At 49.0% G+C, this 23,353-nt stretch overlaps 1 protein-coding gene across 6 annotated transcripts in view; it reads right to left on the bottom strand.

The window, feature by feature from the left end:
- ARNT2 (aryl hydrocarbon receptor nuclear translocator 2) overlaps positions 1 to 23,353 on the bottom strand; it is a 169,149-nt gene that overhangs the window by 68,882 nt on the left and 76,914 nt on the right. For all 6 annotated transcript variants that reach the window (XM_046653232.1, XM_046653233.1, XM_046653231.1 and 3 more), the window contains 3 exons: positions 8,398 to 8,500; positions 4,099 to 4,164; positions 3,672 to 3,757 (listed from right to left, as the gene is read on the bottom strand). In XM_046653232.1, the coding sequence (XP_046509188.1) occupies positions 3,672 to 3,757; positions 4,099 to 4,164; positions 8,398 to 8,500 (255 nt within the window). The remainder of the gene's footprint in view (positions 1 to 3,671; positions 3,758 to 4,098; positions 4,165 to 8,397; positions 8,501 to 23,353) is intronic.

Here is a 23,353-nt window from a genome sequence, read left to right as displayed (position 1 = left end):
AACCTGCAGGTTTCCTGGACAATGAACTTGAGTATCCATTCCAGTGACAGGAAACCCCAAGGCATTACGGAACTGCACCCGTTAAAACGTCAGCTTCTGAGAACTCATTCACACTCCCTGGGCCCCATCAGTCCTAGAGCTACTGAAGGGACTGCTTCTGGATCTACAAAGCTGAGTCCAGGCTCTGCGCACCGTGAGGGCATTGCCGCCTCATGGGATCCTGTCCTCCGAGTCTAGCTGGGGCCTTTAGGCAAGCAAGACCCCGATGATTTTGTGTATTATGGTTTAAGTAGAAAAAATATGTAAATTAAAAAAATATATATATAGACACACACAAAGCAAACATTAAAAACAGCCAGCTTCTAAAAAAAAAAAAAAACAGCCAGCTCCTAGCAAAATTAACATACAACCTCACACTAAAGGCCTATTTACTTCAGTTCCTATTATCTGGCCATCATATCTGGATTTCGACAAAGATTTACAAGGCATGCTGAAAGGCAAGAAAAAGTACGTCCTAAAGAGTCAAAGCAAGCAGCAGAGCCAGATTCTGATATGACACAGATTTCGAAATTACTAGACAGGGAAGTTAAAATAACTATGATTAATACGTGAAGAGCTCTAACAGAAGAAGTAGACAATAGCAAGCACAGATGGGAAATGCAAGCAGAGAGATGGAAATTCTAAGAGACAATCGAAGGGAAATGCTAGAAATAAAAAAAAAATTTTACAGAAGTGAAGACTGCCTTTGACAGAGTCATCAGCAGACTGGACACGGCTGGGAAAGAGTCAATGAGCTTGAAGACAGGTCAGGTGAAACCTCCAAAACTGAAATGCGAAGAGAACAAAGAAGGAAAAAATCCAGAACAGAATACCCCAAAACCACAGCACAATTTCAAAAGATATAACCTATGTGTAGTTGGAATACCAAAAGGAGAAGAAAGAAAATGGAGCAAAAGAAATATCTGAAAAAATAATGGCAAGGAATTTTTAAAAATTAATGACACCAAACCACAGACCCAGGAAGCTCAGAGAATATCAAGCAGTGTAAACAACCATAAAACAAAACAAAACAAACTACACTGAGGCAACTCATATTCAAACTGCAGAAAAACCAAAGACAAGGAGGAAAACCTTGAAAAAAGTCCCACACTACCTACAGAAGAACATGGATAGGAATTACGTGGGCTTCTCACAAGAAACCATGCAAACAAGGAGAGTGGAGTGAATATTCAAAGTGTTGAAAGAAAATAACCACCAACCTAAAATTCTACATCCAGTGAAGTTATCCTTCAAATGTGAAGGAGAAATAATGATTTTCTATGAAAAAAAAAAAAAAAGGAGGGAATTTGTCACTAGCAGAGCTGTCCTGCAAGAAATGTTAAAAGTTCTTCAGGAAGAAGGAAATGATATAAGTCAGAAACTCAGATCTACATAAAGAAAGGAAGAGCATCAGAGAAGGAATAAATTAAGGTAAAATAAAATATATTAAAATAAATATATAATATATTTTATGTATTTTTATAGATATATAATATACATAAAATATTATAAAATACTTTATTATTCTTAATTGAGCTAAAAAACTTTTGTTTGCTCAAAATAATAATAGCAACAATGTATTGGATGGTGATAGCATATGGATAAGTGCAATGAATGAGAGCAATATTAGAAGAGATGGGAAGGAGGAAGGAAGGCAAACTTAGTTATAAGGTACTCGCACTACATATGAAGTGGTATGATATTATTTGAAAGTGGATTTATATTAGTTGTAAATGTATATTTCAAACTGAGGGCAAATAATAAAGATATTTTTAAAGAAATATAATCGATATGCTAACAGAAGAGAGAAAAAGAAATCATACAAAATGCTCAGTGAAAACTAGAGAAGGCAGAAAGAGGAGGGAGACAAAAACAAACAAAGGATAAGTACAATGAACAGAAAACATGCTAGGTATTAATCAAACTATGTCAATAATTACATTAAACGTGAATGGTTTAAATATACCAATTAAAAGACAGAGACTATCGGGGTCAATAAAAACTACACACCCAACTACATGTTGTCCATAAGAAACTCTCTTTAGATATAAAGACACAGTTAGGTTAAAGGGAAAAGGATAGAGAAAGGCATACTATGCTAACACTAACCAAAAGAAAGCCAGAGTAGTCATATTAATTTCAGACAAAGCAGAATTCAGAGCAAGCAAAATTATTAGGGACAAAGAAGGGTATTGATAATGACAAAGGGGTCAACTCTCCAAGACATAAAAACCCTCAAGATGTATGAGCCAAACAACAAAGCATCAACATATGTGAGCAAATATGGATAAAACTGTAAGGAGAAATAGGCAAATCCACTATTACAGTTAGAGACCTCAACATCCTTCTTTCAGTAATCGATACAGCAAGCAGGTAAATAATAAGCGCACAGTCCTTCAGAGCACTATCCATCAGTTTGACCTAATTGACACCCAGAGAATACTGCCTCCAACAACAGCAGAATACACATCGCTCTCAAGCTGACATGGAACATTCAGTGATACAGACCACTCTCTGGGCCATAAAGTGTACATTAGTGATTTAACACTATATATTCTTTTGTTTAATAATTGATTTATTGAGATGTAATTCACACACCACAAACTTTGCCTCTTAAAGCGTACAACTCAGTGGTTTTTAGTAGATTTGTAGAGCTGTGCAACTATCACCACTATCGAATTTTAGAACGTTTTTGTCACCTCAAAAACCCATAGCAATTCCATTATAGGGTAACGCCCTGTACCCATTAGCAGTCACCCTTCATTTTTCCCTCCTCTGGTACCGGGAAACCACAAATCGACTTTCCATCTCAATGGATTTGCCTATTCTAGAATTTTTAACCTAAATAAAATGATATAACGTGGCCTTTTGTGTCTGACTTCTTCCACTTGGCATGACGTTTTCAAGGTTCACTCATATTATAACATGAATCAATACTTCATTGCTTTTTACTGCTGAATAATATTTCCTTTTACAGAGATACCATTTTTTATTTATCCATTCATCAGCTGATGTACACATTTGGGGTGTTTCCGCTTTTTGGCCACTATGAATCATGCTGCGATGAACATTCACGTACAAGCTTCTTTGTGGACACGTGCTTTCAATTCTCTGGAGTATATACCTGGGTGTGAAACTGCAGAGTCATATGGTAACTTTATGTTCAACCTCTTGAGGAACTGTCAGCCTGTTTTCCAAAGCAGGTACACAACTGACATCACCACCAGCAATATATGAGAGTCCCCACTGCTCCACATCCTCACCAAGGCTTGCTATTGTCTGTCTATCGTAGCCATCCTGGTGAGAGGAAGAGCTGCCTCCTTGTGGTTTTGATTTGCGTTTCTCTAATGATTTAGACGCAACTCTCATTTCAAACGTCTCTGACTTTATGGGGTGCTCTGGCTGACCGCTGAAATGGCTTGCTGAGGCTCCATCACCTTTGTAGGATCACTGTTTTTAGAAATCTTTGTCTCAAGGACTTTTTCCAGTGACAAAGATCATTGCATTCTAAGCACAAAGGAAAGTCAGAATATCTTGCCGCCTCTTTCCACAAGGACACACTTCTAACAGGATGCCTCGGTGAGTGAGAACAGCATCCAAACCCTTGGGAATAAACACGCGGGCTATCTTACCTGCGGGAGGCCAAGCTTTGATGTATCCCGTGCAGTGGACCACAGCGTACTGGGCTTCTCCCTCTTTGACAGGGCCAAGGCCATTCCTAAAGAAAGAACATCTGTGAGATGGCTTTCAGCATCCGGGCGTGAGACAAGGATGTCGATGACTACTTTGGCATCTAAGCTACTGGCCTCATGGGTTTGCCTTGTGGTTTTGAATCTTGACTTCTCACCATCCTGTTTTCCCTCCTACACGGTCTGAAAGTCCAAAATAAATTCCACCCAACTCCTTGTTCCCATCTCAGCCACTGCAACCCTGATGGATGGGCCTCCTGGTTCTCTCTACACTTAGGCCCCTCTTGAAGTTCACCTACTCCTTAGCTCAGTGCCTTTAAGCCACCTACCAGCACAGCCCCAGAAACATGCATCAGAAAGGCCCACTGACCTGAACCTTTTCCTCATGGTGGTTATTCTGTTTAGAGGAAGGTGATCCAAAGGAGCATTTCCACACCTAAGATTTGATAAACATATTAGAATGAGTGAAGATCTAGGAAAGTTTATAGAATATATAGGAGCCCGACAGCCAACTTCCTCCCAAAGTACACAAGCAGGCTTGCGTGCTTTTGAGTTTTTTTTTTTTTTCTTGCTGAGGAAGATTTGCCCTGAGCTAACATCTGTGGCAATCTTCCTGTAGTTTGTATGCGGGTCACCGCCACAGCATAGCTGCTGATGAGTGGTTTAGGTCCACACCCAGGAACTGAACCTGGGCCACTGAAGTGGAGCACACGGGACTTAACCACTAGGGCACGGGGCTGGCCTGCATGCCTTTGAGTTTTGATTGTCACCGAAGGCAAGAGGAATGTGACCCCCTTCGCAATGCACACCGAAACTGCTTCGGCGTCCAGCCCAGAAGCTGGAGGCCTACAGAAGGACTCTAGGAGAAGCCTGGCCATGCTCAGTACTGCAGATAATTTGAGTAACTGGGTGGCTTTCAGGAAACACAGGAAGAAGGTGATGACCCGGGATGAAGGTCTCTTCAGGCCTGAGCAGAGACATCAACTCAAAACAGATGCTGATGAACAGAACCATCTTCTCAGGCTTTAGCTCCCCAGTTGTGGAGACCCCCTCTCCTCTCCTGCAATGTTCTGGCGCTGGAATAACTGGACAGCTGCAAGCCTGCTGATGGCAAAGGACAGAGTGGGGACAGAGGGAGGATGGGCATAGAATCAGGTCTCCCTGTGGGTCCTTCTCTGGGAGGCAGGGGATGGGAAGCATCCCACTGTCCAGTCCGGGAGGGCCTTTTCTGCCTCTCTTCTTGACGACCCTTCAGCATCCCAGGCTCTGAGCATGTAACTCTGCCCTGGGGCTATGCTCTGACGGCTGCTGGGCACACCCACTCTCCACGTGTGCTTCCATCTCCCAGCCATACGACAAGTAATACCCTGCACGTCTTAGCACTCAGTACAGCAAAGATAAGAGTTCAATTACACTCTGAGACCTGGGACAGCTGCCAGCCGGCATGTTTGCACAGCTGGGGCAATCCGAGACAGTGCCACCCGGGGAGGCTGGCAGGGCCCTCTGCCCTCTGGCAGCCTGTGCCCAGTGTCTTCCTCAAACTAACCTGCTCTCTTGGAGGAGAAGGTCACACAGTGCTTCCACCTCACAGGTAAATCCAGGGAATGTGGGCCCGGCGCTGCGAAAAGCAACCTGGAACACATCCCCCAGAGGGCCAGCAGGGCAGGGAGGGGACTGCCCGAGTGTGGCTCATAGGGCAGTGACAATGGCATTAGAGGCCACCTACCCACAGACATGGTGGGCTACGACACTTCCAATAAACTCATTCATAAGGAGCTGCTTAGACTGTGCAATTAAGAACTCACACTGCTGGTGCCACACTGCACGCCCACCAGGCTGGACGGGCATCTACTCTACTGACCAAGGCATGGAGGAAGGACCCTGCAGTGCTGGACTACACTAACCGATGGCATTTTGTCCCTGGGTGGACGCTGATCCACAAGTCCTGCCGCCAGGCCTGCCCCATCAGCAAAACCGAGGGCCGTCAGCCTGTGCAGACTCAATCCTAAGGGAGCTGTTCACGTGTTCTGTCACCCTAACACCATCTCGTGACCTGTGGCAGGCGGCCAAGGGCATTCCATCCGTGTCTTCTGGAAGAATTCCAGGTGCTCAGCCTGGAGAGGGGCTGATGCAGAGGAAAGGACGGCCACTCTCAGAGTCCAGCTGGAGGGTAGAGGGGTGGGTCCCCCCTCAAGGCAGGCAACCTTGGTGCTCTGAGATGGAGTAAGCTGGTAGATGAGGGAGTCTGTTTGAGATGTACAGTTGCTTTAAAACATTACTTTGAATTCGTGAAAATATATCCTTATTTTAAAGCATCGGCTGTTTGGAACTTCATGGTACCCAACAGATGCTCAGGCGGCAAGTCACAGTTCCAGGAGCAAAAAACTAGGAAAGTGACATTACTGAGTGGCTCCACTGTGGCCGGCCCCGAGATCAGAGCATCAGCTGTGTCAGGAAGCCTGGCAGGGACGAGAAGGTCAGAGAAAGCAGGAGACATGGGGTTGAATCAGGATCGGTGTGGAATCACGTGGACTCTGTGGGAGAGATGCACAGGAGAGCCCGCGGGGCAGGGACGGGCTTCTCTCCCAGAGGAAGAGGAGGGGGGGACCACCCTGCTCACCAGCCCGCAGCTCCAGCCCCTCGGGTTTTCCATCTGAGGTCCAGTGATTGACACTCATCCTTGTGGTCAGGACTCATCAGGAGCATCCGGCCATGGAGCACGCCTTCCTCCTAGAAACTTCCTTCCTCTCTTGTTCCCTGCTATCTGCCCAGCCGCTCCGTCTCAGTCCCTCACCTCCTGATGTAGGAGTGGTCCAGGGCTCAGAAGTCTGCCCTCTTCTCTACCTACACCCACTTCCTGAGTCATCTCATGCCATCTCGAGGTTTTACATTCCATCTCATTGACATCAACCCCAAGTCCCTATCTTCAGCCCCAACCTCTCCGTTGAATTCCAGAATTATACATGCAACTGTCTACTCATCCTCTCCATGTAGACATCTGAGGGCATCTCAGTCTTCAAATGCTTGAAATTTCCCTCTAGCCCAAAGCAACTCCTCCAACAATCTTCTTCCCCTTAGTAAACGGCAACTCCACTTCTCCAGCTGGGCAGGCAAACATTTTCGATCTTTGAATTCTTTTTCTCTCATACCCCAAGGAAGGCTGGCTCCATCTTTAAAGTACATTCACCGTCGTGACGTTTCTCACCTGGATTCTTACAACAGCCTCCTTGCTTCTATCCTTGTTCTTTCCCTGCAGGTTTGTTCTCCACACGAAGCCAGAGTGATTTTTTCAAATGTAATTCAGAACATGTTACTCTTAAGACCAAACTCCAATGGCCTCCCATCTCATTCAGAGCAAAAGCCGAAGTCTTAAGGCCGACAGGACCTAGCATCCACTCCTTGACCTCATCTCGTCCCACTCCTCCCCCACCACGCCCCATTCCCTCTGCTCCTGCGAGAGCAGCCTTGTTGCTCCTGGAACGTGGCAACAGCACTCCTCCCTCAGGGCCTTTGCACATACTATTTCCTGGTGTTCTCTTTCCTCAGGTGTCCCAGGTCTCACTCACTTCTTTCAGGTCTCTGCTCAATGCCACCTTCCCTGAACCACCCTAGATCACATGTAAATTAACAACTCCTATGCTTCCTACTCCTTCTTAAATTTGCTTTATTTTCCTCTGTAGCACTTCACCATCATCTGACATTCCATGTATTTACTTGGCCTTTTTGTCTATTGTGTCTTCCCTTAAAATGAAGTTCTACAAGGTCAGTGATTTTGTTCACTCTATTCAAGGTTGAAATCCCAGGACCTGGAAGAGCACCTGGCATAGGCGGACGCTCAATATAAATTTGTTGAATAATGAATGAATGAGAGGCATTGTCTTGGGTTACTGCCTGAGGAATTCCACGCCCCAGACAGAGCTGACTGTGTCCTCCACGTCCTGCCTTGCAGCTCATGCCATCCATCGCTCTAGGACCACGGGCTGAAAGTCCAGGGAAGTCTGACCTGGATTCGAAGATTCAAGATCCTAGTTCTTTCTTTTTGGGGAACACAGCAATCTCCTGATTCCTCCCAGCTTCAGTCACTCTGCAATTCTTCAACAACCATGTGTTAACCAAATGTGTGCAGAACACTGTGCGAGATGTCACGCGAGGCTCAAAGAGGTAGAGACCAAAACCCCCAATCTCAGGGCAACTATAACCCACTTATGGAGCCAAGATATTTATGCTTAGAATGTCGATCAACAATATAATAATTAGAGACTAATTAAAAGTGTATGAGTTGACACAAGGAAATACAAGAGTAAGTATGAAATCGGTAGGTCTCATATAAAATGTGTTGAGAAATAAGAAGCCTGGAGAGGCTGGAGTTGGAAAGAGCCTTGAAGAACAGGTAGAAAGGTGAGACATGGTGGAAAAGGGGAAGCCACACTGGGAGATGGGCAGGAAATGATGGTGAATCCGACAAGTTGGGACAGAAGGAAGAAGGAGGAGGTTCTTCTGAGACAGACTAAGGAGTCTGGATGTCCACACGTTACAGTCAAGAAGATGGAGTCACTGGAGTGAGTCAGGGTCAGTGTGTGATCCTAGCAGAGCCGGTCAAGGCTCTTAATGGCAGGTGAGAAGGGAGTAAACCAGCCGCGGCCACAGCCCACCGTTTGTCCAAACAGACCTCATCCTGCAGATGAAGGACCTCCGGGAGCCCATGCACATCCTCATGGACGACTGCTGCCCTTCCTTCTTGACCGTCCCCGTCTTCAGGTCCAAGATCCGGCCTAAGAGAGAGAGAAGGACAGCTATGTAAGCCTCTGCCTTTGACCAGGGGGCGCCGGTCGGGGCGGGGAGCTTTCTCCCAATGCTCTGCAAAGGAGGACAAGTGGGGCTGTGCAAATTGTTTGTTTCTTGGAATTCCCAACATTCTTTGGCAGGAAACACATGGAGTGATGAAATCCACGCAATTCTAAGTGCTTTGTTTTCTTCCAAGAGTGGTCTACACTTGCCGTCTCTGCTTTGTCAGATTCCATCAGCTCAAGTCATTCTGATTTGGCTTTCTCCCCTACTACTTCCTGGAAACGGTGTTTGTCAAGGTCACCAGTAACTTCCTTATTAAATCCAAAACACACTTTCCCTTGGTCTTACTGACTGCTCTGCTGAACTTGACATGGCTGCATCTGAGCCCTTCTCAAAAATCTCCCGTGCCCTTGGCTTCCGACCGGCTCTCTCCGCTCCTCCTGTCTGACCCTTCGTTCCCCAGAGGCTCCCATCTCAGCCATCTTCTCTTCTCATTCTATGCATCCCCTACACGATTTTATCCACTCCAAGGCTGTGATGATCCTCCCCGTATGCTCATGACCCTATATCCACACCTCCAACACCAAACCCTCCATCTCCTTAGCCCCAGACCAAACCACCAACAGCTGACTGTACAGCTCAAAGGTAGCAACACTGGCTGCTCCACAGATGTCAGCAAAGGCATCGCCACCAACACGGAAATCTAAGTCAGGATCCTAGACATCATCTCTGAGTCCTTACTCTCCCTCACCTCCAGCACGCTCGGTCTCTGACTCTCCGTCTCCTCTGCCTCTACCATTGCTGCCCATTGGTCATTCCTGATAAGGACACACCAGCTTCCAGCCTCCAGCATCCTTTCTCCTCAGTCTGCCTTGCACACACGGACGGCTGTCTAGATAACACTTACGTGACTGCGCCCCCCTTGGCTTAGAGCCGCGTCACTTACAGGAACTCCTTAGAGTTACTCCTTACTCCCTGCCTGCCACACAGCCCCATTTCTTCTACGTTTCCTGTCACCCTGTCCAAGAGAAGTAGGATAAAAGCCACCTATGTAATTTTAAATGTTCTAGTAGGCCCATTAAAAAAAGTTAACAGAAAGAGGTGAAATTGCTTTTAATAATGTATCCAAAATGCTACCATTTCAACATGTAATCCACATAAAAAATTATGAATGGGATATTTTGCATTCTTTTTCTCATACTAAGTCTTTGAAATCGGTGTGCATTTTACACATGGAGCACATCTCCATTCCGACTGGCCCTGTTTTGGGTGCCCAGTAACCAGCTGTGGTTGGTGGCAGAGCGCAGCCCTGGACCAGCCTCCTCAGACCCCTCGCCGTGCCTGCACCTCCACAAGTGCCCTGTGCCCTCACGCATGTGCAGACACGGTCCTTTCCGCCAGGAATCCTCCCTCGGGTCCCCGAGAACTGTCATCCCAGTGAACTGCTAACTCATCCTTCAGGACCAGCTCAAAGGTCACAGCCCTGGGAAGTCTTTTCTAGGTTTTCTAGAGCTTCCTGTCTATTTCTTCATTCATTCATTCATCGATTCATTCATTCCATATTTATCAAGGTTCTTGATGTTCCAGGCATCTTGTCAGGCTCTGGGGATGCAAATATGAGCAAGATCATGTCTACCATCGAGTCTGGTGGAGGAAACAGGCATTTACAGCACTTTCCATATTGTATTGTAATGATTTCATTACATGCCCGTTTACCTTGACCTTGAGCTCTGTGCTTTGAAGGAAGGAACCAACTTGAAAAATGTCATGTCTGAGCAGAGCCGACAGTGCCCGGTTCAGTGCACACGTCAGTGGAATCGAATGTTTTTCACCCATCCGTAACAGCACCTTCCAACAAAGTTGGCATTATAAGTAGCGTGCTGGTATAAAAGGACTTTTACCTCTTTATTTCCTTGTTCCTACATCAAAACACTTACAAACTCATCTGCACCCATCGCCCATCTTGCTCTCATCTCAGAAGAAACGCAGAATCTGCAGTGTGTCCTCCCCACCTGGCACGGCTTTGCCCCAGCACCTGGTCCTCCCACCCACTTGTTTCTAACTTCTCCCCTCCCTGCTGCCAGCTCCTTCCAGTAGTTGCTCCTTCCAGTAGTCGAATGCCATGAAACCTCTTTCATCACAGAAGACAGAAGAAAACAAATAAGCCTCCTCTGGCCCCTAAGTCCCTGTCCTCTCCCCACCTGCAGTCAGCGTTGGGTCCCCACTTGCTGCTCTGGCCGAGGCCACAGGGCCCCTGCTTGTTGCCGAATATTTTTTTTTCTTGAGGAAGATTAGCCCTGAGCTAACATCTGCTGCCAATCCTCCTCTTTTTGCTGAGGAAGACTGACCCTGAGCTGACATCCGTGCCCATCTTCCTCTACTTTATATGTGGGACGCCTACCACAGCATGGCTTGACAGGCGGTGCCATGTCCACACCCGGGATCCAAACCGGCGAACCCCAGGCCACTGAAGTGGAATGTGTGAACTTAACCGCTGCACCACTGGGTCAGCCCCCGAATTTAATAATCACTGTCCAGTCCCTCCCACCTCGGCCCTGTCCTCGGCTACGGCCTCCTTCTCGGAACGTTCTTACCCTGGACACCCTTTCTCCTGCCTCTCCTTGGCTGGTTCTCAGCCCTGTGGCGCTCCTCGGTGTTGGCACTCGGGGGCCTGGGCCCCTTGCTCTCTCACCCTCCCCAGGACCCTCAGCAGCTCTTTTGGCTCCACCACTCCCTATGTGCTGATGACACCGAAACGGCCTCCTCCAGCCAGACCTCTCCTGGAAGCTCCTGTGTCCATCTGTCTCCTGGGCATCTCACAGACACCTTACGTCCCACAGGTCCAAAACCAAGTCTGATCTCCTGTCCAAAGCATCCGGGGCTGTCCTTTCTCCACAGCTCCCTACCGTGGCTATCGGCAACACCTCTGCTCAGTTGCTCAAGCTACAAACCTAGTAGTTAAGAGCATGAACCTAGCTTTAAATCCTGCCTCCCTCACTTACTGCGTGATCCTGGGCAAGTTACCTACCATCTCTGTGCTTCAGCTTCTTCATCTATAAAATGAGGATAAAGATAGTACTTCCCTCAGATGGTGGTTGTGAGGATTAAATGAGTTAATATTAGAAAGTGACTAAAACTGTGCACGGCCCACAGGAAGTGCTCTATAAATGCTTATTAAATAAAGACCATGAAAAAATGATGCCATCCCTGATCAGGCACTAACGTTCTGTCAGCTGCATCCCGGGTGTCTCTGGCCCATGCACTTCTTCTGTCTGCATTGCTGCTACCCTAGATGGTCCTCACGGCTCACCTGGATGGAGGGCTGCACCAGCATGTCCATCGCGTCCTTGTCCCTGCCCGCTTCAACCCTCCCTCTGCATCGCTCCTGGAAGAACACCGAGACGATGCCACGGCTCTGTCACTCGCACGAGACCCTCTGCCCTCAGCTTCGCTGGTGCACGGTATTTATTTTTTTTCCTCCCTGCAAAATGCAGGAGTACCATCTTCTCTCAGGATTATTGTGATAAAATATACGTACAAATGATCTGCACCCAAGGGAAGCGCTGAGTGTGTGCTCCTGGCAGACTTAACCGATGGTGTCACACTCCTTGAAAACCTTCTGTGCTCCCCACCATTGAGTCCCAACATACCCCAAGTCCTGCGGTCCACTATGAATGGTCCCCAAGACGTGGCCTCTGCTGGCCTCTGAGCTTCACCTGTCGCACCCTCCAGCCCCCCAGGCTTAGCGTGGAAATGCCCTGTCCCGAGGGTGGCTCCCCCCAAATCCCGCCCCCACCCCCGGCTCCAGGCCTCCGGGCAGGTCCCTCTGCCTCAGGAAATTCCCGTCCCTTTGCCTGACTATCTCCTGTTCATCAGCACGACTCACACAAGGGGTCACCTTGCCATCATTTAATCAATGTTCACTAAGCACCAACAATACACGAGGTGCTGATCTGAGCATGCGAAGTCACACAGACAGAAGCCATTCTGTTCTCGAGGGTGACGAGAATGGGATGGGATGGAACGGAGGAGCCGGCAAGGGAGGATGCTGTCAGGTGAAGGAAAGTGCTGTGAACAAGAGTGAGGCACCGTGCAAGGGGGGACGTGCCCCGACACCCGCCCTCTGCAGCGAAGGGTCCACTGCTTTCTATCACTTGGAATCAAAGGGCCTTGAGGAAGACACGCTCCCCAGCTGGACCCAAGCTCGGCTCCCTCTGCTCCAGATGGAGGGGAGGGAGCAGGGTGACGTGTGTGCAGCACGGGGCCACCTCCCTTGTCCACAGGCCTGTGACACCCATGCTTGCCCTGAGCCCTGCTCTCTCGGCACCAGAGCCTGGCACTCAGGGGCTCAGGCTGCGCCCGGGCAGCTCCCCTTCCTGGGCGCCCGTCGCAGCAGCTGAGACACTGCAGCCTCCACTTCCCGGGTGGACCCAGATTGGCAGGTGCCCATTCCAAATTCCAGCCATCACCATCATGCTCACTTCTGATGCGCATGTCCTGCGGCAGGATGAGTCCACCCAAACGCCACTCCTTGGAGCGGCCAACGCTCAGTCTGCAGAGACCCTGGAGCGGCCCACACAGAAGAGGCCCCCGGCGTCTGCCGGTTCGGTGCCGGCTGCTGTCTCAGGGTTGACAGCTGTCTGTCTCACTCACAGACACCATCTTCTTACGGCCGCTTCAGTGTAAATTGTCACTTACTTTATCATCTACCAAATGGCAAACGGTTTGAGCTGGGAAGCAGGCCAGCACGCGAGTCTGTCAAATTCCAGAGTGTGCTCTGAAGATAAAGCGCGGTTGCATAGCACGAGCCGTGGAACATGAGGCAGCGAGAAGACACATTTTTAGGACCCCGAGGGACGGCTGCTTCAACCTTTAATTCCCTGTGTGCTTCTCCAGTTTCCTCGAGCACAACGGACCCTTTCCAGGCTCCTCTGGATGAAAGCATGCCTAACTTCACACGGTAGGTGTGTTTCTGCAGGGTTGTGTGTAAATGGGATTTTCGACAAATTGAATAGCAGCAGAGATGTATGAAGGCGAGTGGCCGTCCGCCAGCACTGGGCAGTGAGTCCCAGCATAAGGGGCTGGGAGTCACCCTCCATCCCGCAGGCGACCTGTGTGTTGGCGTTACTTACAACAAGGCCCCCCCAGTAGAGAAGCAACCACGGAGACATCACTGCTCTTACACTGCTTCTGATCCTCTTTCCCGACCCGCGGAAACCTCGGGTCTGCTTAGGAGCATGGCTCTGGATGCCTAGGGCTGCTTCTCAGTGGATCCCTAGAAGCACAATAGATCCAGGCCAATGCTGACTCTTTCCAGCCTCCCCTCCGCCCCCACCCTCATCCACTGGGTTGGGAGGACTCATTATTTTGCAATCTTGTCACTGGGCTGGTCCCACCACCAACCTCATCCTGCTTTCCTTGGCCAGAGCCTAAACTACCGGCCTCCCTGGTCACCTCTCCTCTCTGTACTCTTCACCAACGACCTGAGCTCCAGCTTACCCCCTTCCTGATCTTCTATAGGATGCCTCTGGAATGCCCACTCTGAAATAAACAAACCCTACGTCCTCAACTGCTTATAGGAATCCCCAGGACCCCCTGAGTTAACAGAGCAGCCTGACCCACCACTTCCCCAGCAGCACTTCCTCTGGACAAGAAGCTTACTCTCCCAAATCCCACATGTCACGGGATCTTTCTGCTACCTTCCACAGTCCCCAGAGCCCTGGCAAATCAGCGCTCCTCTGTTACAACCCTGGTTTCTCCAGACTCACATCGGCCTCGCCTCCCTGCTACCCCTCCCTGTTCTATAGTCTTCCAGCCTCGGGCTCTGTCCTCCTGCAGTGTAGACTCCAGCACATCATCCTAGTCCTTCTCTCCACCCCAAGACCTGCTATCACCCTGCACGGTCTCAGCATCCCCCTCTGCGTATGTTCCCCTCCTCTCCATGGCAGCCACCACTCCACCACCACATTCAGGAACTTGCAGGCATCTACAGCTGCTCCGTCGGGAATCTGACGTCTGGATGTCCCGGCTGGACCACAACTTTGGCGTCTACCAGTCCTCTCACTTTGGTCCTCCCACTTCACCAGTTCCTTGAATTCAGCAAGAGTCTCGTTCCTGAATCCTCAACACCCTGTCGGCTTCCTTCTTTGAGTCCAGAAGGGATGAGCTGCTCTCTGAGCACTGGGACCCAGTCGCCAGAGCAAGCAGGGCACACATGATACAACGGCCAGCTTTGCCAAAGAGGCCTGAGAAATCTCCCAACACAACCGGCAACTGGGGAAGCAGGTATTTTTCTGGCTTTGATATACAAAGGAGAACATCAGTGAGTCAATAACATACCCTAAACCTGAAGGGTGCAGTTTCCAAGGGAAAAGGGCAGCAAGGATCAGAGACACAGCTCCTGCAGGGGCAGCGTGTGGGAGAAGAGCAGATCACTTAGTTTCTCTGAGTCTCAGTTTCCTCAGCTGGAAAACAGACTCCGACATGCCTACGTGGAAGGTTATGTGAAGACTGGAAGACTTACACAGGCAGAAGCTCAACTGACTGGCTTCGAGAATTCGGGTGTGTAAGTGGCTGGCAGGTTCCAGCAGCGGGTCTGTGAGCCCTGAACCGACAGCGTCCTGCACCGGCAGGCCACAGGTGGGAGGCCCCCTACAGTCAGCCCCGCCCCGCCTCCTGGCTTCTCTAAGGAAAGAGGGCATCTGGAAGGTTCCAGAATAATGCACAGAACTGTCTCAGGCTAAAAGTTGAAGAACTACTCATTTTTCTCCTTAAGCTGCCTTTTTAAGCTCTAAAAACTAAAGTGGAATTTTTAGAAAAACCAAATACACACACAAAGCAAAAATAAGATAATCTTCCTCTCTAGAGAAAAACACTATTAACATTTAGGCATATTCTTGTCAATCTTTTTCTACGCGTGTCTGCTCTTTTAATTAATCGAGCTTTCATGGTATATATTTTCCCACTTTATGCCACAACATAAACTCATAAGGATTTCATTATAAACATTATGCGAATGGCTCTATGATATTATTTTGAATAGATAATTTACCAGTAGACATTAACTTATTCCCAGGTTTTCCATATGGCAAATAAAGCTGTGGTAAAGAACTGAGTAGGAAAAAAAATATCCATACTATCTTAGGATAGACTCCTAAAAATGGAATTACTACACCAAATGAGAAAAACATTTAAGGCTGTAAATACCAACAGCTAGTCTACCTCTAAAGCTCGTAGTGAACCCTAAAGTCAACAGATTGACCAATATTCAGTGTTTCTACTCTACAAAATGGAATGAATAATTATGACACATCTCAGGGTTTTTAACCATAATTTTTCTAAGACAGTTGACAAGCATAAAATGCTTTTGAACAGGAGTTGGAAAACTATGACCTCTGACCCAAACCTGGCTCACTACCTGTTCTTAAAATATTTATTGGAACACAGGCATCATCGTTCATTTATTTATTATCTACGGCTGCTTTCATGCCACAAAGCCAGAGCTGCGTAGTTGTGAAAGAGACTATATGGCCACAAAACCAAAAATATTTTTTATCCGGCCCTTTACAAAAAACATTTGCTGACTCCTACTTCAGAAGATGATTATAAAGATTCCCACAACAGAGCACCTTTCTCTTGCGCAGAAGGCCATTCTATAATTGTCTTCAGTAAACTGATTTTTAAGTATTATTTTGGTCAGCAGTAACTTTTTAAAAAAAGAAGAATCAGAAGTTTTTCTTGGATAAGATCACAAAAGAAGGCTCTGTGCTCATAAGACAGCTCCCCAGGCTACAGCAGAAATACAAATAAAGTTAGAACTATTTCATCAAAAGAATCCTTAAGAAAACTGGAAACATCTTATCTTGGTTTACAAAGGAGGAAAACCAAGATAGCAAGGGAGGAAAACAAGAGATAATGATTAGCAACAAAGGAAAGCCGCGGCCCCAGGATGGACGGGATCTGATGTTCCAAAAGTATACGGCCCCCTCAAATGGGGGCCCAGAGGATGGAAGACACTTTGATTGCTGTTCCAGTGACAATGTGTTCTCCTTCTCAAAAGGCTGACCCCAGCCATCGCAGCAGCTGTGCACACAGGAACAAACACCTCCCCCTGGCACAGGAACCCAACCAAGCGGTGCACACAAACCTGCTCCAGAACAAACTCGGAGCGTGAGCTGGGCTCTCCGGCCTGGGAGAGCACAGGCCTCTGCTGCTGAGGGCCGTGCATCTCCCTCACAGTTCGTGACCTCTGGCAGGTGTTTGGACATGGCCAAGGGTACAAATACACCAACTCTCAAGTTGTAGCCAAACCATTCTCTTCTCCAACCAGAAGGCGGGCTCTGGATGGGCAGTGGAGTTGCACAGGGACATCAGCTACTCTATGCACCCAGGACCACCCCCACTGCAATGTTCTTGTGCTATTCCCTTATTATGAAAGTCAAAAAAAGAGCTGTCATCTTACAAGGTCCCATTTCCCTGGGCATAGTGATTGGTTGGGGGCTGGGCACTTGACACAAGCTGGGCCAATCACAGTACCTCACCCATCCTCTGTCCATAGTGATTGGTTGAGGGCTGGGTACCTGACATTAGCTGGGCCAATCATGGTACTTCACTCATCTTCTGTCTGTTGTGATTGGTTCTAAGACTAGCACATGTTCTAGTCAGGTCAATCAGAGTCCTCCACCAGCAAAATGTGACCGTTTCCACCTCTCTTTTTTCTTTAGAAATCTGAGCATGGCTTTTTCAGTGGCAATGATTCTAGCTTCAAGGAGAACTGGATCTAAGAAAATGAAATTGATTTCAAGAAAGCAGTGAAAGAACACCCTTAAGGTGGTCAAATCTTTAGTGTCAATAAATTCCCCCTTTCAATGCCCCAACTAGTTCAATCTTAGTTTCCATCACTTGCCACTGAACAGCCCAGACTAATACAATGATCTCTGGCCTTTGACAGGAGGAGGAAGGACAAGCGATTAACTTTTAATTTACTGAGGATTTTACTAAGTGCCAGGCATTATGAAACATTTTCTGTGTATTATTTTGTTTCGTCTACATCATAACCCTCAGCAATACGCCACAGTGGCATACCCACGTGGAACAGGGAGAAGGGCATCGGGAATGGTCAGCCTCAGAGGGGAGAAATAGTTTATCACCGATGTTGCCAAGGACTGCTGGTACACAGGGATAATAAAAAGCAGATTCCCTTTTATAGGCTTTATTATTGTTTTTGAATTCCTCTCTGAATAATGCAGCCCCTTATTGCCAGCACCCCGGGCAGAAACTCCCAACAATGAGCCCTCCGTGGTGCCCTTGGGTGGGTTGTATTGTTCCCATGAGGCAACAGAAGCCCACAGACTCTAAGTAACTCAGCCAAGCGTGATGTCACTGCTGGGGAGTCGGGAGTCAGGATGTGAACAGGAGTTGGACCCTTCGCAGCATCAACTGCTCTGGGAAACCTGGAGGCCACTCCCCTGAGCAGAAAACAAAATAACACCCCCCTGGAACAGAAGCAGATGGGCAGTGAGGGGGCCAGGAGGTCAGCCATCTGCAGGGGACTGGGGCCAGTCTGTGGCTGTGCAGGATCAGAAACCTAGACTGGGAAAATGCGAGGTTTTCTTGTAATTCTTTTTGTGTGTTTGTTTACTGCTTCTTAGTTTTTCCTTCTGATTCAGTAAGTCCTTTAGAGTATTCCAGCCTGCCCCTGTGATTTCCCAGGAGACTCAGCAGAATGGGCGTGTGTCTGTATTCAGGTGGAGTGGCAGGAGGAGTGGCCCCCTCAGGTCAGGCACGGTCAGAGGGACCCCACGTGCCGGTCCTGCCTGGGACAGCCCTGGCTTTTGCCTGCTGTCCCGGCATAGTTATTAGTAGGGCCTCTCTTGCCTCTCAAAGTGCCCGGATTTGGACGATGGATTATATACATATGTTCACTCTTTGCTACGTGATCACAGGGGGAACCAGAGAGAGATGGATCCTACCCTAAGAAGGCTGAGAAACTCGGCTAGTCTCCAGGCCACCCAGTCCTCCTGCGCCTCCCTCCACCCCTCCTCTGCGCCTAGACAGGTCTACATCTTGTCTTTGGGCTGGAGAAGAGTCCTCCAAGAGCCTCTCAGGAAAATATGGCACGCCGTCATGCAGGCCCTGCTCAGTTGGACACACGGATGGAGGGAAAAGTTCTTCCCAGTTTGATAACGGGGAGCCAGCGCTCCCTCAGGTGGAGTCGGAAGGCTCCATTCTTCTAGAGAAACCCTCCAGGGCCCAAATGGGGCGTTGGCCGCCATGCTGCACTGGCCGACCCGCAGCAGGTCGACTCTGCACAACCAGACTCAAATGTTTTTACCTCGTTGCAAACACTCGAAGACGAATGCGAAGGTGAAATCACGACAGGAAACGCATGAGGAAGTCCCTCCCTGTCCCCTTGCCTCTTAAATTCTCCATCTGGAAAGGCCTTCCTTCTCCACGCTTTCCTCATCAAGGATACGTTCATAATTTTCTCCCCTGCACCACCACACGACCATTTCAAGTCTACGTCCAGCCATCTGATGGCGATGACGGGCTGAGCCTCTCTGAGCAGGGACTCAGTGTTAGTCCCCTGGGAATCCTCGGTGGCCCAGGGATGCTGCACCCTAAACAGAATGGCACCTGTACTGTTTCTATCGTCGTGTCGCAAATTGCCACAAACCTAGGGGCTTAAAGCAGACGTCTGCGTGGGCTTGCCTGGGTCCCCTGCTTAGCGTCACATAAAGCCAAAATCAAGGTGTTGACAATCTGAAGGTTCTGGTGAAGAAGCTGCCTCCAAACTCATTCAAGTTCTCAGCAGAATGCAGTTCCTTGTGGCTGTCGGACTGAGGCCCATCGCCTTGCTGGCTGTGGGTGGGTGGTCACCTTCAGGAGGCACTGCTCATGGCCCTTCCACCCCCAAAGCCAGCAACGCCACGCTGAGCCCTTTCTGTGCTTTGAACCTACCTGACTTTCCCTTTCCATCACCAGCAAGATAAAGTCCTTTGCTTGTAAGTGGGCTTAGCGGATTGTGTAATAATCTCCATACTTGGAGGCCAAATAACTTGGGACTTTAATGACATCAGTAAAACCCCTCACAGCAGAGCCTGGATTCGTGTGTGACTGAATCAGTAGGGGATGGGAGCCTTGGGGGCCTTCAAATATGCCGTCCACCACATTCCCCAACATTACTGCTGCTTGGGCCAATAATGTGCCTCTCTTCCAAGGTGACCCACTCTGTGAGCAAGCTGGCCACGGCTGAGCATCTCTTTACCCCCAGGCCTGGCTGCTCTCATGCAATGGGCGTCCAGTAGGTCTGTCCTGAATCACAACCACCCACCACAGGGGTTAAGCTGTCATGATTGTATAGCGGCCAAATTACAGTCCTCACGTGCTCCCATGAATGTCCCATGGGTCTCTCTTCCCCTATTTTCTAAGGGATCCTGAAGATTTAGGACAGGACTAGGACTTCTCCCTAAAAGAACCCCTCCTTGCCTCAAGCCTAACAGAGCATTTTCCCTGGGTAGGAGGGACCCTGGGCAGCCAGCTGCTGGAAGCCAAGCTCCTGACATCCTCTCAACAACCAAGAGGCTATAAACACAGGTCCTCCCCTAGTGGCCTGGGCTCCTGATCAGCTGATACTTCTCCTCTTTTCTAGTTCTGTGTGGTTATCCAGAGAGGGAAAGGCTGATGACATCCTATGGGTGGCAGGCTACGTGGGTCCCTCTGGCCAGTTCACCACTATTTATCCACTGGCGACACTGGCACTTGAGTCTGGAAGTGGTTTCGTAAGAAAGGACACACGGTTCAATGACAGCAACCGAGGGAACCTCTTCACTCAGCTCGTGCTGCAGGCTGCGTCCACTCTACCCCCGCGGACCGTACACCGAGGCGGGTGTTCCCATATCGCATAAGGTGCTCACGACTCAAGCTGGGAGGGGAGAAAGTGGCGGTGGGCATGGGGTGAACTCAGACAGGAATAGACTACAACACAGCGCAGACACCCTGGGAATAAGACATACAGAGCAACAGTTTTTGTTCCCCAAAATAATATTGTCCAAAGAGGGTGTGTGGAAGCTCATGAACATCCAGAGTTGGTGGGAAACAAGAATCTCTTGATTCCATTCAATAGAAACAATAAAACAATAAATAGCGAGCCACAGCACAAGCAAAGGGGCCCGCACTGCTCCCGTCTGACTATCAAACCAGCTCAGTCGAGGTCTGGAGGAGTCTGGACAAAGCGCAGAGGCAGCACAGGGCAGGGAGGGAGCTTCCCCTCAGAGAGGGTAAAGAGGCACCAGGGAGCACCTCCCATAAGAGATGTTAAAAGGAGGCCTGGAGGCCCAGAGAGGCGAGGCTGGAGGGGAAGGATGCCCAGGCCAGGGGATCTGAGCTAGTGAGGCAAAGTGGAGGGAGGGGGCTGAGACTGGGCAGAAGTCCTGACTGGCTGCAGCTCAGTGCAAGAGAGGCTGGCAGGTGGGCTGGGCCCAAGCTGGGGCCAGGAACGCCAGGAAGGTGTGAGTGGAAGGAAGGGAATAGAGGAATCGAGCCTTCAGGGCTGTCGTGCTGTCTCTCATGAGAGGCAGAGAAGCCGGAGGCTCCAGATGCTTAGGAAATGTGCTTCCGACAGACCCAGCCACCCCCTGATGTTGTCAGCTATAAATATTAAGTGTGCTTTGCAAAAGCCACATGATATCATCAAGGCAAAGCTTCTAACTGGTTACTCCAGAACTGCCTGGGGAAATTCATATGATTTGTATCTTAAACTTAAGAATATCAATAATTTAGACTCTAGAAGCAAAACCTTGTACGACTGCCATTCACGTCTCATGCGCCCATCTCCGACACTCAGGGAAAGAGAGACGCCCAGTGTGGGGATGCAATGTCCCAGCCACCCAGGGTCGGGGTGGGGAGCACCAATCTGCAGCACAGAGCATGCTGGGAAGAAGTGACCACCTGCAACAGCAGTCACGTCCATTGAGCAGAACGGTACTCCTGGGCAGCCCCAGAGTGAGCTGTTCTGGGGGCGTAGGGATGGCTTTGAAGGGAACCAGCCGTCCTCTGAGCCGCACTGCTTTTTGACCTAGGAAGATGGCAGCTGGGGTTTCGTTTAAACTCTAGCCTGTGGCCACTAATTAAGAAGAGAAACAAAAAGGCTCTTGGGGCCCCTGATCAGGGCTGGCAGAAGGGATGGACCAAGCAGGCCACTCACAGGTCCTGCAGATGCTCAGAAGGAGTCTTTCTTCCAAGTCTGGTTCAAGTATCAAGTGTCAACCCCTTTGTCTCCCCACCCTGCCACCTGGGGAAGGTGCTAAGGAGAGGCTAATTAGGCAAGGAGCAGACAGCAGGATGGCAAAGGAGGCAGCAAGAATCTACACAGAGCATCAAGGAGACAGTCATGTCAGGCTTAGTCACAAGGCTGAGGTTGGAACGTGTGGGGTTAAGTCCACACCAAGGGGCAGAGAGCTCCCACGTGGGCGACAGGCCACACGACCTCTACGCCCTCTGAAAAGCCCCAGGACTTGACAACTTTCTCCAGCACTCGCATTCCAAACATGACATGGAGTCGGCCTGCTACTCTGCTCTTCATTATAAAATCGTCACCCCACCATCCCCCTCACTGCCACCGGCACCTCTTCTGCTATTTAATCTGCAGACAAAAGGCCAGATTCTTCATCCTGTTTAGAATACGCTGGAGTGTGACTTAAAGAAATGCATTCCTCTTGGGGTATCATGCTACAAAAATGCCAGAAATGCAAGCCTGCAGGTTTTCATTTTAATGGCAAGAGATTAACGCTCCTCCCCCTCCGTGGCTGGAGAAAGGCTGCCTGGCGTCTGGAAAGAGGTCAGGCCGAAGTGTAGTTCAAGAAGGCAATTTCAGCTCCCCTGCAAATTGCCAATGAAATGATCAAAAAATACAAGAGTGGCAGGGAAAATCAGCATCCATGCAGAAAAACAGTGCCAGGGGGGCTTGAATCAATCAGAAACGTTGAGGGAATTTCTGCAGGAAACGACGTGCCTGGGAGGGGACAGGAGTGAGCTGGAGCGGCCCCGTGGTTCAACACATATGAAGCAACAGCCTGCCTGGGAGAGAAATTGGTGGGCTCCCCCACAGAAGCCCCCAGAACTGCAAGCAGGAGAGAGACCAGGGAGTCAGGAAGCAGAGAAGAAGCGACTGAGAGCAGAGCTCTCATGTCTCCTTGACTCACAGCAGCCGACCTGCCCTGTGAAGAGGAGGGAAGCTGCTCTGGAGGGACAGCAGACGAGCTGGAGGAGTGGGCAATGCCCCTGCCACTTCAGGCTGCCACGGCCCGTGCACACATCTGCCTCTGCTGCAGCGACCTCACAGCTCCTCCCAGACAACTGGACCTCCAGTCTGGAAAAGCTAAGTTTCAAAGAAATATTCATTGCATGAAACCACTTCCAGTCTTAATCAATGTTAGGAACATACGGTGAGTAAAAAGGTGAGGGGAAAGATTCAGTACATAAAAAGAAAGGAAGGGATCTGAGAAATTAGAACAAATACTGCCCCACCCCCTTCCAGGGAACACATTGCAAAAAAGAAGACAATATTTTGAAGTGCCAAATCTCGGCAACCTTTGAGAAGATCTTCCAAAAATAAAAAGAGAATAACCTGAGATCAGGAAATACTGCTTTCAGATGAAAAACACAATTTTAGAATCGAAAACCCAAATGGAGGCAGTAAACAGTGATATTGAAAGCTTAATCCTGGAATTAACCTTTGAGAAATTCTTGCAGAAGTCACAGAGAAAGAAAAAGAAACAGGAGGTGAGCACGATACAGAACCGCTGACATTCTGAGAGAATGGAGTCAGGAGACCCATC

Source organism: Equus quagga, chromosome 2 (genome assembly GCF_021613505.1).
Source record: "Equus quagga isolate Etosha38 chromosome 2, UCLA_HA_Equagga_1.0, whole genome shotgun sequence".
Classification (NCBI taxonomy): Eukaryota; Metazoa; Chordata; class Mammalia; order Perissodactyla; family Equidae; genus Equus; species Equus quagga.
This window is presented reverse-complemented; position numbering and strand designations above follow the sequence as displayed.